Source organism: Cydia splendana, chromosome 24 (genome assembly GCF_910591565.1).
Source record: "Cydia splendana chromosome 24, ilCydSple1.2, whole genome shotgun sequence".
NCBI lineage: Eukaryota > Metazoa > Arthropoda > Insecta > Lepidoptera > Tortricidae > Cydia > Cydia splendana.
In genome coordinates, this window is record NC_085983.1 from 1,492,641 (window position 1) to 1,511,203 (window position 18,563).

General features: G+C 42.3%; 2 protein-coding genes across 2 annotated transcripts; both read left to right on the forward strand.

Moving 5' to 3' along the window:
• Positions 1-27: 27 nt before the first annotated feature.
• Positions 28-1,677, forward strand: LOC134802152 (zinc finger protein 573-like). The gene is made up of 10 exons (XM_063774746.1): positions 28-96; positions 154-267; positions 325-438; positions 496-609; positions 667-780; positions 838-951; positions 1,009-1,122; positions 1,180-1,293; positions 1,351-1,464; positions 1,522-1,677. Exons 1-10 carry the CDS (start codon positions 28-30, stop codon positions 1,675-1,677), a joined length of 1,137 nt encoding a protein of 378 aa, XP_063630816.1.
• On the forward strand, positions 1,673-14,397 carry LOC134802418 (oocyte zinc finger protein XlCOF6-like). The gene is made up of 8 exons (XM_063775077.1): positions 1,673-1,820; positions 3,035-3,109; positions 5,831-5,966; positions 6,880-7,083; positions 7,646-7,792; positions 8,563-8,670; positions 13,430-13,528; positions 14,214-14,397. Exons 1-8 carry the CDS (start codon positions 1,738-1,740, stop codon positions 14,382-14,384), a joined length of 1,023 nt encoding a protein of 340 aa, XP_063631147.1. The 5' UTR covers positions 1,673-1,737; the 3' UTR covers positions 14,385-14,397.
• The last annotated feature ends 4,166 nt before the right edge of the window (positions 14,398-18,563 follow it).

Consider the following 18,563-nt stretch of genomic DNA (forward strand, 5'->3'; position numbering starts at 1 on the left):
TGCGAGGTCTGCAAGGTCCGCTTCAACATGCAGTGCCGCCGGCAGGAGCACCAGGACATGCACCGGCTCAAGTTCTTCTGCAAGAACTGCAGCTTCGTCTCCAGAAACAGGTTGGATAACTCTTATTATTGTCTATGACTGGTATCATTGTAGAGTGCGGGCGGGTACGCGTGCGAGGTCTGCAAGGTCCGCTTCAACATGCAGTGCCGCCGGCAGGAGCACCAGGACATGCACCGGCTCAAGTTCTTCTGCAAGAACTGCAGCTTCGTCTCCAGAAACAGGTTGGATAACTCTTATTATTGTCTATGACTGGTATCATTGTAGAGTGCGGGCGGGTACGCGTGCGAGGTCTGCAAGGTCCGCTTCAACATGCAGTGCCGCCGGCAGGAGCACCAGGACATGCACCGGCTCAAGTTCTTCTGCAAGAACTGCAGCTTCGTCTCCAGAAACAGGTTGGATAACTCTTATTATTGTCTATGACTGGTATCATTGTAGAGTGCGGGCGGGTACGCGTGCGAGGTCTGCAAGGTCCGCTTCAACATGCAGTGCCGCCGGCAGGAGCACCAGGACATGCACCGGCTCAAGTTCTTCTGCAAGAACTGCAGCTTCGTCTCCAGAAACAGGTTGGATAACTCTTATTATTGTCTATGACTGGTATCATTGTAGAGTGCGGGCGGGTACGCGTGCGAGGTCTGCAAGGTCCGCTTCAACATGCAGTGCCGCCGGCAGGAGCACCAGGACATGCACCGGCTCAAGTTCTTCTGCAAGAACTGCAGCTTCGTCTCCAGAAACAGGTTGGATAACTCTTATTATTGTCTATGACTGGTATCATTGTAGAGTGCGGGCGGGTACGCGTGCGAGGTCTGCAAGGTCCGCTTCAACATGCAGTGCCGCCGGCAGGAGCACCAGGACATGCACCGGCTCAAGTTCTTCTGCAAGAACTGCAGCTTCGTCTCCAGAAACAGGTTGGATAACTCTTATTATTGTCTATGACTGGTATCATTGTAGAGTGCGGGCGGGTACGCGTGCGAGGTCTGCAAGGTCCGCTTCAACATGCAGTGCCGCCGGCAGGAGCACCAGGACATGCACCGGCTCAAGTTCTTCTGCAAGAACTGCAGCTTCGTCTCCAGAAACAGGTTGGATAACTCTTATTATTGTCTATGACTGGTATCATTGTAGAGTGCGGGCGGGTACGCGTGCGAGGTCTGCAAGGTCCGCTTCAACATGCAGTGCCGCCGGCAGGAGCACCAGGACATGCACCGGCTCAAGTTCTTCTGCAAGAACTGCAGCTTCGTCTCCAGAAACAGGTTGGATAACTCTTATTATTGTCTATGACTGGTATCATTGTAGAGTGCGGGCGGGTACGCGTGCGAGGTCTGCAAGGTCCGCTTCAACATGCAGTGCCGCCGGCAGGAGCACCAGGACATGCACCGGCTCAAGTTCTTCTGCAAGAACTGCAGCTTCGTCTCCAGAAACAGGTTGGATAACTCTTATTATTGTCTATGACTGGTATCATTGTAGAGTGCGGGCGGGTACGCGTGCGAGGTCTGCAAGGTCCGCTTCAACATGCAGTGCCGCCGGCAGGAGCACCAGGACATGCACCGGCTCAAGTTCTTCTGCAAGAACTGCAGCTTCGTCTCCAGAAACAGGTTGGATAACTCTTATTATTGTCTATGACTGGTATCATTGTAGAGTGCGGGCGGGTACGCGTGCGAGGTCTGCAAGGTCCGCTTCAACATGCAGTGCCGCCGGCAGGAGCACCAGGACATGCACCGGCTCAAGTTCTTCTGCAAGAACTGCAGCTTCGTCTCCAGAAACAGGTTGGATAACTCTTTTAATAACTCCACTAACTCTATTTAGGTACATCTTCTTCTTCCTCGCGTTATCCCGGCATTTTGCCACGGCTAATTTGAGCCTGGGCTCCGCTTGACAACTAATCCCAAGAATTGACGTAGGCACTAGTTTTCACGAAAGCGACTGCCGTCTGACCTTCCAACCCGGAGGGGAAACTAGGCCTTATTGGGATTAGTCCGGTTTCCTCACGATGTTTTCCTTCACCGAAAAGCAACTGGTAAATATCAAATGATATTTCGGACATATGTTCCGTAAAACTCATTGGTACGAGCCGGGGTTTTAACCCGCGACCTCCGGATTGCAAGTCGCACGCTCTTACCGCTAGGACACCAGCGCTTTTTTTAAAACAGGTTAGCTAACTCTTTTAATAACTCCACTAACTCTATCAATAACTTATGTAGGTACATAAAAGATATATACGAGTACAGTGGTACTACTAAGCGCCAATTGCACCATAGTTGACCGGTTAAACTGCCGAATCCGACACAAGAGATGCAAAGGAGCACGGAGCCACGCCGTTTTGTTGACTAAATTGTGTTTAGTTTTAAGTTTATAAAATACATATGTATGATAGTCTGTAAGGTTTTTGTAATTTGGGCATTGTTGCCTGATTTAAATTTCTAAATAAATAAATAAACCTGGAATGTCTGTCGATTTGTAGGTGGCCCCGACGGCTAATCCTATGTCTATAATAGACACAATTATTGTTAAGTAAAACCGCACCTGCTACTTACCTGCAAAAAAGGGTCTTAATTATTCTAATTGGCACCTGGCCGCATAGCCAAGATGCCAGTCGCTTACGCTCCGTAGCGATCGAAACGCAACTGTCACTGTCACACTAATATGGAAGAGTGATAGAGAGACATAATGCTTTTCGTTGTCGAAGCGATAGCGATTGTAACCTTGGCTAGGCCGGCTGAGCGCGGGGTAGTCCAACGCTCAAAAAACCAGTGTAGGTGCGCTCTCCGATAACGCGCCTTTGTTACGCATCTCGATGACACATTCTAGACTGGTTCTGTAGCGTTCGACTCGCCGGCACTCAGTAACTGTAGTGCTGTTTTATTCTCTTAACAATAAAGTCGCCTCAAGATCATTTTGAACACCTGGCCCGCTTAGCAACTTCTGCTGCTGACTGTATGTATTTTAGCAACGAAATGATAAGGTGTGTGTGTGTGTGCAGGCATCAAGCGAGGAGGCATTACGACATGCACGCCGGCAAAACGTTCGAGTGCAAACATTGCGGGAAGATGTTCAAGTGAGTACAAAGGTTATGAATGAATGAATGTTTCTTATTTTAAAATAAAAATACAATAAATTTAAAAATAAAAAGGAAAGAAATGTAAAAATAAATAACTACTAAAAAAACTACTTACGGTTCGGTTGCTGATGCGCAGAGAACCAATGCAGGAAAAACACATTTTGGTGAATTTTATCATTTATAGTCGTAATTAGCCTATTATTAGAAATGCGTACCCTGTTCCAGAACGACGCTATTCGATCTCTTTTCAAAACTGTGGCTGTTTGGTGAGAATTCGCAAAGCGTCATTGTACTGTATAGATAGTTTCACCAGAGTTGAAGTCACGCACACAACAACATTGTCATGTAAGGGGCTGTCCATAAATTACGTCATCGATTTTTGACGATTTTTGACCCCCCCCCCCCTATAATCATCCAAAAATCATGCTTCAAATGACCCCTTTTCCTCCTACTTCATGCTACCGTCATCCGATGTCCAGACCCCCCCCCCCCTAATTTGAAATGACGTAATTTATGAATAGCCCCTAATGACAGCGGGATTTTGAAATTACTGTTCTTTTATTGTACCGATGGCAAGTTCAACAGAGAATTGCAAGATAGACCAAAAAGTTTATTTAACCTATTTTGTTAAGTATTACTTATATAGAACAATTCATCGACCTCAAACAAAACAGAAAATGCCATATTTAGATCAATTTAAAGGTCAGATATGCGTAGGTATATGCATATAAAATTAATCGTAGAAACTTAAGATAATAAGTAATATATCGCCTTGTTTTTATTTATGTAGCTGTTAAAATTGTCTTTACTTATATTTTCATTACTTTGTTATTTCATTATCAAACCTCTTCAAAGATGACTGAAGTAACTGGCACTCGTTACATGGTTGTCATACCTATTGACAACTGCATTCTAAGAGATAAGAAAACCTACAGATTCTTATTAGAATAACTACGGAGACATGGCTTTTTCTAGCGAAACAATAGGTCGTGGGAAAACTTTAAAAATACAAAGTCGGGAAATAATATTCAACGTATTCTGTCATTTTAGATATAACTTTATATATTTTTTTAATGACATTATTTTCATTCACTCACTCATTTAAATTCATTCATTCACTTTTTTGCAATCCGTACTTCATGTAGCTGTGTGTGTAATCATTCACCTCAACTCAAGTGGAACTATCTATACTCTAAGGATGTTGTAGGCTTTTCGTGTATATTTTGCCCATAGTTGGCAAATATAAAAACTTTGGCAACTATACCTGTAGTAGTATAGTTTGTTTTTTTAGCATTAGAAAAAAGGTAAACAATCTTGACGTGTATTTTTATTGAAAAACACTTTTGAAAAATAAGTCACGGCAAATATGTAATAATTATGAATCATATACGATTATTTACATTCTTTTGCTTTTATAATAGGGTAATTCGCCAGTAACTGGCCACCCTAAACTAAAAATGAATTATATTCACCTATAAACAGAATTCATTTTAGTACTATAAGGTTTCAATAACTGGCTAGCCTTCAATAACTAGCCACTAACCACCTTCAGTAGTAGTAGTATCACTTTATTGTACACAACACAGGTTTACATAAAATTTACAGACACATGATTGACAGGTTAACATGATGGTTATGATGATGATTTACAATTTTACATTATACAAGGTGGCCAGAAAATAAGTGCATTCCCGTTGCCAGGGAGTTTTTGGGATTATACTGAGCAACTTTTACAATGGGACCGACCCAGACATCGCGAAAAATAATGTTTTGAATTTTTCATACATTTTGGCTGGTCCATTTTCTATGGTAGGGTAATTTATTTTTCGCGATTTAGGGGTTGGTCCCATAGTAAAAGTTGCTCAGTATAATCCCAAAAACTCCCTGGCCGTTTCCAAAATAAGTGCATTCCCGTCAGAATGCACTTATTTTTGGCCAGCCTGTATATGTCGGCGGCCGATCGGTAAAGTTCCTTTTTTAGACATCAAACATCAACATTTATTCAGCAAATTGGCCACAAGGGCACTTTTACATGACAACAAAACTTCGGTTTTGTAGGAAGTGAGTGTCCTTTCTGTACGGTAGTACTATTATTTAATATTTATACTGTGTTTTGCAATTTTTTATTTTTTTTGAATCCGTGGATCCATATAGTGTTAGTAAGTACAAAAACAACTTAAAATTAATTGATTAATGTTAGTGTCATACAACTATAATATAACACGAAAACACAATAACAAAACCAAATAAAATATATACAATAAACAGAGATCTAGGCATTCTAGATGCACCATTTCTCAACATCTGTCGCTGCCATATGTAGACTATTCCAGTGCTTGAAATAGTAGTTTGTGTTACAAGGGATCAATATGATATATTTCCGTCAAGGGCGTACATCCTGAATAAAGCAATGGATTCTAAAGTAGAATGCTGAGCGTAATGAGGGATTCAAGTGTTAACGCCCAAGACGAAATAATTTTGATACCGTGTGACACATACTGCTTTTCACATCACCCATTAAGAAATTGTTATGCCCCAAAATTGTATATAACTTAAAAAAAATGTAAGCAAAAAGGAAAGAAAATTGTGTTCTAGAACAGAAAAGTGTAACTTTGATCCCTCCTATCAGGGAAGAAAAGTACCACTTTGATCCCTCCTAGTGGGGAAGATAAAGCCAGTTTTCGAATAGGTTATGTGAAAAAAAGTTTTCCCTTTCAGTAAGAGTTCAACGTATTTGTCGCACGTGCGGCTGGCGCACCCAGACATGCACGTGTCGTGCGACCTGTGTGGCGAGACCTTTGTCGGGCAAGCGGGGCTCAAACAGCACAAGGCTAAGATGCATTCCATAGCAGAGGTAATGTATGGGTATAATGTAAGCACTAAGTTACCTTACCTTAATAATATATAATTATAATAATTCAGCCTATATACGTCCCACTGCTGGGCACAGGCCTCCTCTCATGCGCGAGAGGGCTTGGGCTATAGTCCCCACGCTAGCCCAATGCGGATTGGGGACTTCATATACACCTTTGAATTTCTTCGCAGATGTATGCAGGTTTCCTCACGATGTTTTCCTTCACCGAAAAGCTAGCGGTAAATATCAAATGATATTTCGTACATAAGTTCCGAAAAACTCATTGGTACGAGCCAGGATTTGAACCCGCGACCTCCGGATTGAAAGTCGGGCGTCATATCCACTCGGCCACCACCCTTTGTCCTACCTTACCTTACCTTAGAATAAATTTAAAAGTGGAAAAATTACTTTCTTGGGTGAGACTTGAATTCACGGCCTCTGGATCGATACTCCAGCGCACTGCCATCTGAGCCACCAAGACCTCATCCATAGCCAGCGAATCTTTTCTACCATATGGGTCTAGGGGACCCTAGCGATATACAGGGTGCCCAGTAATTAGCGCATAACCTTCTAACCACCGACAGGGCACCTTAGGCTGGTCCAGAAAATGCACATATAAATAGGCCTAGTAAAAGTTTCGTGGTTTTCGAGATAATCGAACTTTTCTGTCTTTTTTACAAGGAACCAAAATTAGAAACGTGCGATTATCTCGAAAACCACGAAACTTTGACTAGACCTATTTATATGTGCATTTTCTGGACCAACTTAAGTTGCCCTGTCGGTGGTTAGAAGGTTATCCATTAATTACTGGGCACCCTGTATATATACGTGTGATATATATATACGTCTCACTTATATAGTGGTGCCACGTCAATTAAGAGTTTACTTTTCTATCTTCTTGATTATTTTTCAGAACATAAAACCGCAGAAGTTCGAGTGTGGCACGTGCTCCGCCACCTTCCTTAGCGTAGAAGCACTGAATAGACACACAGACACGGCCGGCGAGCACGGCGACCTGCGGCCGTGCGAGCAGTGCGGCGAGAACTGTGCGAGCGAGGACAAGCTACAGGAACATGTTAAAGAGACACATCCGAAGGAAACGTATCGGTGTGAGGAGGTTAGTATTATCAAAGAGAATAGATATATAGAGGGGTCCTGTCATAGTAAATTTTGTAGTCACAGTAAATTTACTGCCATCTATCGACACACGACTAAAACTCAAAATGAAAACGTATAAAGTTATCAAAAAAATGTATATATATGGATAAATGATTTTATTATTTTTATATCATTTTGACCCATGTTCATTCACTGATATCTATGTGCTAAAATTGTTAAATATGAAACGGTGTCGTCACGCCATCTAGCCGAGCATAGTCCAAAGGTGTGTGCGCCATCTATCCGAGAAGTTTGACAGCGATTCAGGGTCGAATCGTGATATCCTTTTCTAACTTATGGCACTATCCCTTTCGACTATTTAGGGTTGTCAAAATTCAAGTGATTATCTTATCTGTTGTCGTGCAAAGGGACGTCAAGTGGTGCGAACCCTAATAATTGCTCGGAGCAATGCTGAGCCGAACGGAGCCGAGTTTTCCCGAAGTCAGGAGTGTCTCTCCACTGACAAGGGGTCTAAAAAAATTGAAATGTTGTGTGATGTAATCTCTTATTTATTTGAACAGTGCAACATGTCGTTCAAACGCGCGTCGGCGTACGACCTGCATCACCGGCGCAAGCACCTCGGGCAGCGCTTCAGCGCCGCGGGCCGCCACGTGGCGCGCCGCACGCCCGGACACTTCGTGTGCGAGCAGTGCGGCCGCGTGCTCACGGTGAGTGTGTGAACACAACACAATCCATCACAATGTGGGGGTCTACCGCGAAACAAGAAAATCGAAATTTCGTTATCTAACCTCTACTCTATCACTCTGACAACATCATCTGCAACCCTGAATTCAGAGTGCAGACATACTTACATACTTAGACATGCCTTAAACTATTTTTTGACAAGTTTTCACAGACATTAAAATATGACATTGATGCATCAAGGCGGTTTGTTATCAAAGGCCCACCGAGAAACCCGAAAATCGAAATTCAGTCATCCCCGCCTATCTATCGCTCGAATATGCAAGAGTGATAGAGAGGTTAGACAAAAACTCGACCCCCTTGTTTCGCGGCAGACCCCCAGATTGTGATGGATTGTGGTAGTGGCGTTCCCTACGCAGCGTTTCGCGTAATATTCTCTACTAGCTTTTGCCCGCGACTTCGTCTGCGTGGAATTAGTGACAGCAGCTAAAGTAGGTATAGCGCCTGGATAATGCTAATAGCAATCATTCAATTCGCGCATTGCTTACTTCAATTATTAGGCAATTCACTAACTCTTTCAATTCCACCCCCCTTTGCACTCTCTTCAGCGATGATTTCCGACATAAAAACTATCCTATGTCCTTCCCCGGGACTCACTATACCAAATTTCAACTAAATCGGTTCAGCGCCTTAAGGGTGAAGAGGTAACAGACAGACAGACAGACACACTTTCGCCTTTATAATATTAGTATGGACGAACAAAACATTTCATATTGATATTTGTTTTTTTTTGCAGTCCCGCCAAGGGCTGCGCTACCACCTGCGGGACCACAAGGGTCTCAACCTGAAGCTGTTCACATGCCCCGAGTGTAACAAGACCTTCGCCGCCAAGCACATGAGAGATGTAAGGGTTCATAAAACGATACTTACAAAAACCGGCCAAGTGCGAGGACTCGCGCACGAAGGGCTCCGTACCATTACGCTAAAAAAAATGTGTCTTGTATGGGAGCCCCACTTCAATATTTTATTTGTTGTTATAGCGGCAACAGACATCATCTGTGAAAATTTCAACTGTTCGATAGACAGACAGACTGACAGTGGAGTCTTAGTAATAGGGTCCCGTTTTTAACCTTTGGTTGCGGAACCCTGAAAAACCGCCCTATAAGGAGACCTCACGTGTATTTTTCTACAGTAAACAAAACTATGAAAAAATACCTACCACATAAGTAGATAGTTTTTCTCGGTTTCGTTAAGAGCGCTCTTACAAGAAAAGTCGAAATAATGCAAAATTGATGATACTAGTCGACGAAATTCAGGACTTTGCGCTCATTATTAGAAACAATGAGTACTTGTTCCAGTAAAAGCGTCTTCTTATCTTTATAAATGTCGTTGTAAATATTAGAAAAAGGACTTATTAAATTAGTAATGATTTTTTTTCTGATGGTCGTTTCCGAAAAACCCCGTGAAGCACTGAATGGCGAGCTCTTATTTGGAAATGTTGAGAATTTTACTCTGCTAAACCTGGCTATTTTGTATTACTAATACCCTGTACTTTAGGCATATCAAATTATATTTTTCCTACATACCTTTGAGAAAGAGAAAATCAAAGTAAAACGAACTCGATTTTCTCTCCGAAACAAGTGTCAATTCCTACGAAAATCTACTTAATATCGAAGTCATTTTCATACTCAAGCAATCTGCAACGTTTGCTTATACTGTTGGTATACATTAGTGTTTATGAAATTCTACTATAATTTTTTGGCAATTTTTTGAAAACTACTCTATATTACCGATGACGCGCGCTGCGCCAGCTCAGTGCCGCGGCAGAGCTTGTAGAGGCAGGACGTGTGTCGGTCGGCTCCGCACATTTTCAACGGCGACGACGAGGTTTTTTATCATTGTGTGCGGCGGGCGCCGTGTAAAACGCTATACTGTGTGCGTGTAAACCGCAACGAGAGACTTTGATCCTAGCACCGTTTTTATAGTATTATAATTTATAATGGTACAGTTTAATAAACTACCGGACAGGATTAAAAATATTTGAAACGACCTGACATTCTATATGTATTTATTTGACTCAAGATAGTACTCAGGGTCTGATGATGGAGCCGGAAGGTGGGCACCGGTACCAATCAACCATGCAACTAAACCACTTTGTGTTTAGGCTCGTTTTATTCATCTCAACAAGATCTTTGACACAAGATAGTACTCAGGGTCTGATGATGGAGCCGGAAGGTGGTCACCGGTACCAATCAACCATGCAACTAAACCACTTCGTGTTTGGGCTCGTTTGATTCGACTCAACAAGATCTTTGACTTAAGATAGTACTCAGGGTCTGATGATGGAGCCGGAAGGTGGTCACCAGTACCAATCAACCATGCAACTAAACCACTTCGTGTTTGGGCTCGTATGATTCGTCTCAACAAGATCTTTGGCACAAGATAATACTCAGGGTCTGATGATGGAGCCGGAAGGTGGTCACCAGTACCAATCAACCATGCAACTAAACCACTTCGTGTTTGGGCTCGTATGATTCGTCTCAACAAGATCTTTGGCACAAGATAATACTCAGGGTCTGATGATGGAGCCGGAAGGTGGTCACCGGTACCAATCAACCATGCAACTAAACCACTTCGTGTTTAGGCTCGTTTGATTCGTCTCAACAAGATCTTTGACACAAGATAGTACTCAGGGTCTGATGATGGAGCCGGCAGGTGGTCACCGGTACCAATCAACCATGCCACTAAACCACTTCGTGTTTAGGCTCGTTTTATTCGTTTCTATAAGATCTTTGACACAAGATAGTACTCAGGGTCTGATGTTGGAGCCGGAAGGTGGTCACCGGTACCAATCAACCATGCAACTAAACCACTTCGTGTTTAGGCTCGTTTGATTCGTCTGAACAAGACCTTGGACACAAGATAGTACTCAGGATCTGATGATGGAGCTGGAAGGTGGCCACGGGTACCAGTCTACCATGTAACTGAACCACTTCGTGTTTGGGCTCGTTTGATTTGTCGCAACAAGATCTTTGACACAAGGTAGTACTGAGGGTCTGATGATGGATCCGGAAGGTGGTGACCGGTACCAATCAACCATGCAACTAAACCACTTCGTGTTTGGGCTCGTTTGATTCGGCTCAACAAGATCTTTGACTTAAGATAGTACTCAGGGTCTGATGATGGAGCCGGAAGGTGGTCACCAGTACCAATCAACAATGCAACTAAACCACTTCGTGTTTAGGCTCGTTTTATTCGTCTCAACAAGATCTTTGACTTAAGATAGTACTCAGGGTCTGATGATGGAGCCGGAAGGTGGTCACCGGTACCAATCAACCATGCAACTAAACCACTTCGTGTTTGGGCTCGTTTGATTCGTCGCAACAAGATCTTTGACACAAGTTAGTACTCAGGGTCTGATGATGGAGCTGGACTGTGGCCACGGGTACCAGTCTACCATGTAACTGAACCACTTCGTGTTTGGGCTCGTTTGATTTGTCGCAACAAGATCTTTGACACAAGGTAGTACTGAGGGTCTGATGATGGATCCGGAAGGTGGTCACCGGTACCAATCAACCATGCAACTAAACCACTTCGTGTTTGGCTTCGTTCGATTCGTCGCAACAAGATCTTTGACACAAGTTAGTACTCAGGGTCTGATGATGGAGCTGGACTGTGGCCACGGGTACCAGTCTACCATGTAACTGAACCACTTCGTGTTTGGGCTCATTTGATTCGTCGCAATAAGATGTTTGACACAAGATACTACTCAGGGTCTGATGATGGAGCTGATGATGATAGACAGGTACCCGTCGCCACCTTCGCGCTCCAACATCAGACCCTGAGTACTATCTTGTGTCAAAGATCTTGTTGAAACGAATAAAACGAGCCTAAACACGAAGTGGTTTAGTTGCATGGTTGATTGGTACCGGTGACCACCTTCCAGCTCCATCATCAGACTCTGAGTATCACTTAGTGTCAAAGATCTTGTTGAGACGAATCAAACGATCCTAAACACGATGTGGTTTAGTTGCATGGTTGATTGGTAATGGTACCTTCCAGCTCCATCATCAGAGCCTGAGTACTGTCTTGTGTCAAAGATCTTGTTGAGACGAATCAAACGAGCCCAAACACGAAGTTGTTTAGTTACATGATAGACTGGTACCCGTGGCCACCTTCCAGCTCCATCATCAGACCCTGTGTATCTTCAGTGTCAAAGATCTTGTTGAGACGAATCAAACGAGCCTAATCATGTTACTACATGGTTGATTGGTATCCGTGACCACCTTAATCATCATCAGATCCTCAGTACCAGTTCGTTTTTAAACCCTCGTTGATACAAACTTTACAACCTATAGGTACCAAATGCAATGACGAAACATGTAAATAAGCGAGTAGGTACCTATAATTTCTTTCGAGTAATATACCTTCATAAGTACAAGTATGGGGCTATTCATAAATTACGTCGTTTCAAATGGGAGGAGTGGGGGGGGGGGGGGTCTGGACATCGGATGATGGTAACATGACGTAGGAGGAAACAGATTCATCCGAAGCTTGATTTTTGGATGATTTGAGGGGTGGGGGGGGGGGGGGGTCAAAAATCGTCAAAAATAGATGACGTAATTTATGAACAGCCCCTATGTACATTTGCACTGCATTTAGTATTTTCGTACTTACCAAATAACAGTTTTAGAACTTTAAAAGTTAAGTACAGTTAGTGTTGTTATGGTTGATTTCAATATGCTTCGCGAAGGATCAAGAATGTTTAATCCATCATTGTAGTGCGAGCGTGGTAGAAGGGATCGGCGTACTGAGCTCGCACGGCCTGCCGCAGCGCGTAAAATACCTAAACTCGCTCAACGCCGAAATGTAATAGCGCTCTTAAACATAAATCTTCACTCCGCACTTCAAAATAGCGAGTCTATTTTACGAAATTTTGGAGCGGTCGGATGGAAAAAAAAACAAAAAAATACACGTGAGGGAGGGAGGTTATGTGGGAATAGCCAAAGGAGGGGGGTAGCCAAAAACCTCACCAAATATCACCATGGGGGAGGGTAGTCAGAAAGTAGGCGAAAAAACCTCGCGTGATTTGTGCGCAACCCCTATACATGAATGTTCGTGTCAAAGGACTATGCGTCAAAATTGCCCCAAAACCAACAGAGTTGAGAGTTAGGTCATTAGATAGGTATTTCTCTGTACTTTATTTCGTTCTATGGGCACCAAGCGGAATTCCATTGCAGAACTGAGTAATTGGTATTTTAGTCAAAATGTCGTCACCCTTATAACCTAGGCATTAGAGTCCACCGCCGGGCGAGCGCGGCAAATCATTCGGTGTGCTCGCCCGGCGGTGCGCGAACATCTACCCTGCAGCAATTAATTTACTTACTTGGACTCTATTGCCTAGGTAATAAGGGTGACGACATTTTACGCTAAAATACCAATATCTCAGTTCTGCAATGGAATTCCGCTTGGTGCCCATAGAACAAAATGAAGTACATAGAAATACCTATCTAATGACCTTACTCTCATTTCTGTTGGCGTTGGGTCCAGGCTCCATACAAAGTTGCCCATGGTCCTTTCATGTTATTCCATAATGTTTTGAAATGAGAGGCGGCTCTTAATACCAAACTATTGTATAATAATGTATGTTTGTGTGTGTGCAGTGGCACATGCGGTCGCACACGGGGGAGAAGCCCTACCAGTGCCCCGAGTGCCCGCTCGCCTTCAGCCTGAACAGCAACTTCAAGCGGCACCACAAGGCAGTAAGTAACAAGGCCTGGCGGTTTTTTTTTTTTTATTTTTAGATATTCAAGACGTGAGGCGATATCTAAGTACAAAACAAACAAAAAAAGCGGCCAAGTGCGAGTCAGACTCGCGCACTAAGGGTTCCGTACCATTACGCAAAAACAGCAAAAAAAATCACGTTTGCTGGTAGCATTGACTTTTAAACAATGATTTTGAATGATAAATATTTAACCTTTTGAACACCAAGCGGCGCATCCATTTGCCGTGCCACTGACGCCACGGGGGTAAAATTTAGTTTTGTGAATAAATACTGCCAACCTAAAAGTGGGGTGTAATTCAGTAGATTTTCATCACAAAACGATCGACGTCAAATGCCCTCTTTGGCGTCGTCACTATTTTGCGTTGACGTCAATTGCCGTCTGTGGCGTTCAAAAGGTAAATAACATTGGTTTTGAATCGATTTGCTTTGAATTTGTGTGATATTTTACAGTTAGTATTTTCCTTGTGAACATTTTTGTGTTTTACTCGGTGGCAAAATTTATTTAACTCTCGTGTCTTGAAACCCTCGCAACGCTCAAGATTCCATTTTTGGAACCACTCGCTACTTCAATTTTGAAATCTTTCGCTTGCTCGGGTATCAATATTAGCACAAGAGGTTAAACAAAAACTTTGCCCCGTTGTAAAACAAATAACTATTTCCAGGTACACCTCGGGCAGCGTAAAAGCATTCCGTGCAACATTTGCGGGCGCGTGTTCACGACGACGTCGTGCGTGCGCGTGCACGTGAACGCCGTGCACCGCGGCATGCCGTGGCCCAAGCGGAACCGGACCCGGGGCAAGGCCGAGCCCAAGTCGCCGCTTGACAATAAATAAATTCATATACTTACTAAAATTCTCGTTTTATTTTATTTATCAGCTGGCGGTCTTTCCACCGCGATACAACCGGCTGACAATTTTTTCGATAGGGAATATTACTGCAATGTTCTGCCGCCAGAGTGCAGCACTAATTTGTTTAGTAAACCGTAGAGTAACTTATACATACTAGGCCTTAAACAAGTTTTTTGGTAATAAGAAGTAAGTTTAAGTTATAAGTTTTTACTATGACATTGATGCATCAAGGCGGTTTGTTTACAGGTTGCTCCGAGACGGGTGGCCTACCGTGGCTTTCGCGAAATGCGAAATTTCTTTATCTGCCTCTCTATCGATCGAATAAGCAAGAGTGATAGACAGGCAGAAACCGAACTTTCGATCGTCGTGTTTCACGGTAGGCCATGTGATTGAGTTTGTGACGCCCTCTACGCAGCTTTGCGTAATATTCCCTATTCATGATAACATATCTATATAACTAAACTCTCATCTGACAATGTATCAGCCGGGAGGCGATGACTGACTGACGATATATGCTCCTGGCCCGCCAAGGCCCCAACGTTGTCTGAGGGGCTACCGCGAAAACCGAAATTCGCAAATTGCGGGGATCTTACTCTTTTACTCCAATGAAGGCGTAATTAGAGTGACAGAGAAAAATGCCCGCAATTGACGATTTTCGGTATTGGCGGTAGCCCTACTGTTCACTTTGACGGCGCAGCAACTAGTATCACTTCTCTCTCCTCGCTCTTTTAAAAATGCCAATGTCAAAAAAGGACAACCATACTGTTGACAACATTAACTTCAAATCAAAGTGTTGCCTTTTTTGGTGCATCCAGGCTGTGTATGTGTGCGTAAAAACGTGTATGTGTGCTCTTTTAGGGATGTGAAAAGTCGATTTTAATCATGTTATATATCGATAAACGCTACACAGCGGAATGAAATAGCTATTAATTGAAGCTTCAATATCTTCGTTAAACATAATTGAAATGCGAATGGATAATGACAATATTAGAATATAATAATACTAGCAAAAAGCAGACCTTTGTAAGGGCTCGCGGAGGTTTTGTACCTTAACGTACCGAACCGGTTGCTGTCCGGTACGCCTGTCTGTTATAGCTTTTACTCTTTCCGGTGCATGCGACACTAAACTCAAAATACACCAATCCTCAAATACTACCAATATTAAAAAAAACTATTCCCATAACGAATGAAACGCAAATGGACTTGTTGCCAAAATGACCAATATGGGCCAATTCCAAATGGACTGAAGCTCATAAAAACAGATACACAAAAGGCTCTTTTCCCAGACGACAAAATCAAATTGCCAATATCATCCACACGTAATATACAATTTCATAAGTGCATTAGGGTCAATTTCAACAGTACTAGTTTTTTGTGTCATTCCGGTGTAATTCTTTATTTACGTTTCTTCGATGTTTCTTTTAATGTCAATCGACACCTCAGACTGTTCTTTGATAAGCCTCTTACAGAGCACTTGATATCTTAAGCCTTTTGAGAATTATCGGAGATTAAAAAAATTTACTCGCACGTGAATGATAAGTATACACAGGAATGATATAACACTCCACCTGAATGATATTTTTCACCGGAATGAAAAAAATGACTCGCACGTGAATGATAAATATGCAAAGGAATGATATAACACTCCACCTGAATGACATTTTTCCCAACGGAATGAAAAAAATAAACACAGGAATGATATCTATACACTAAAATGAGAAAAATGCTAAGAACTGCCTAAATCAGCCAAGTTCAATAATTAACCGAAAATTTATTTCGAATGCCCATGTTCTATCTAGCATATCGAGTATTTCTTTAAAAAGTGCCACTTTTACTAAATTATGGGCACAATTTATGGTACTTCTACTCGAGATAACAAGCTCTTTCAATTTAAAACGAAAAAATTGTCCCACAAATTTAATAGGTACAATTTTAGAATTTCCATTTGAGTTGCCGCAATACAAAGCCTATAGAAATAAGCAATACAGTAGAAAGTACAGTACGACGATGAAGCTCACGAATTTCCTGAAACTGCGCCAGTAATAAAGAAGTCGTTTTACATGGATGATCTAATGGTAGGAAATGAAAACATAGAAGAAACGAAGAAAATGTGCCAAGAAATCAAAGAAATAATGAGAAGAGGAGGATTTCAAATGCAAAAATGGTCTAGTAATTCCGATGAAGTTTTAGAATATTTGAAAGAAGACAATAGTACAAGAGACACGCTAGAAATCAAAATGGACAAAATAATAAAGATTCTTGGTTTCGCCTGGAATAGACAAGACGATACGTTTGAAATTACAGTAAACTTACCTGAGATGAGAAGTCCTATAACAAAGAGGTCTGTACTTTCTGATGTTGCTCGTCTGTTCGACCCTTTTGGGTGGCTAGCACCTGTAATAATAACTGCTAAAGTTTTAATTCAGAAGTTATGGTTGAGTCATCTGGGTTGGGATGATGAGTTACCATCGGACTTGACAGACGAGTGGATTTGCTATAGGGAACAACTGATACATTTACAAAACGTCAAGGTTCAGCGTTGGTTAAACATGACACGAGAAAATGATCACATTGAGCTGCACGGATTTTCAGATGCATCCACTCAAGCTTATGCAGCCGTGACGTACTTGAAGGTTGTTAGAGGTAGTGTGGTCTCTATGATCGCGTCTAGAACTAAAGTCGCACCATTGAAGCAACTTTCTGTTCTAAAATTAGAGCTTTCTGTGCAGCCTTATTAGCAGAATTGATCAGTGATGTCGCAGAAATTCTGAAGATTCATAAAAATAAAATATTTGTTTGGACGGACTCAATGGTCGTACTAGCTTGGCTGCAATCTCAACCTAGTCGCTGGAAAACATTTGTAGCAAATAGGGCAGCAGATATTACACGATTGATAGATAATGATCGTTGGAGACATGTGCAATCTGCTGACAATCCTGCGGACATCGCGACAAGAGGAGTCAAAGCTCAAGAATTAGCTACACAAGATCTGTGGTGGAGTGGGCCAGAATGGCTTTAGAGAGATCAAGTTGAATATGAAAAAAGAGAAATTGCACAAACAGAATTAGAATCAAAAACGACATGTCATGTACTTTCAACAATGTCACGAATGAAGAGAGTGCTAGCTTATTGTAGAAGAATGTTGACCGAAAGAAAAAGAGAACTAGAAGAGAATAAACACATAACAGTTAAAGAAATGGAAAAAGTGGAAGAACAATGTATAAGGTTCTATCACATTTTAGTATATGGAAAAGATATAAACGATTTGAAGAAAGATGGAAGAGTTAAGAAAAGAAGTACCCTAATCACACTTGCACCATTCTTAGACGAGAAAGGTTTGCTAAGAGTGGGAGGACGTCTTCAAAATGCCTCAATGTCTGAAGAGACAAAGCATCCGATTATTATTCCACGCAACCAACATATTACAAAATTAATTGTTAATGAGGCCCACACTAGAACACTTCATGGTTGGAACCAGTTAATGATGACTTACGTGAAAACCAAATATTGGGTTATCGGCTTAAAGTCATCCATTCGAAAATGCATTTACAATTGCAAGACCTGTGTTGTAGACAAAGCTAAAGTCAAGAATCAGTTCATGGGCCAGCTGCCAACAGTCAGAGTTAACCAAAATCGTCCCTTTTTAAATAGTGGCGTTGACTATGCTGGACCTATTTTAATGAGAACATCTAAAGGCCGAGGACATCATGCGACCAAGGGATACATTTGTTTGTTCGTATGCATGGCTACGAAAGCTATTCATCTTGAGGCTGTATCGGATCTAACTTCACAAGCTTTCATAGCTGCTTTTAGAAGATTTGTTGCGCGCAGAGGCCATTGTAAAGATATTTGGAGCGATAATGGTACCAATTTTATTGGTTCTGCTAAAGAGTTGAAATACATGTTCGAACCTGGGAAAAACAATTTAGCCAGAGAGGTGGCAGAACTGCTAGCGACTGAAGGGACAACGTGGCACTTCATACCCTCAAGAATGCCTTCATACGGAGGCCTGTGGGAAGCGGGAGTTCAGTCTGCCAAACGACATTTAGCCAGAGTAAATAAGGATACTAAACTGACTTATGAAGAATTAGCGACTCTGTTGACCCAGGTCGAGGCATGTCTAAATAGTCGTCCTCTTTGTGAAATAGACAGTACCACAAGAGT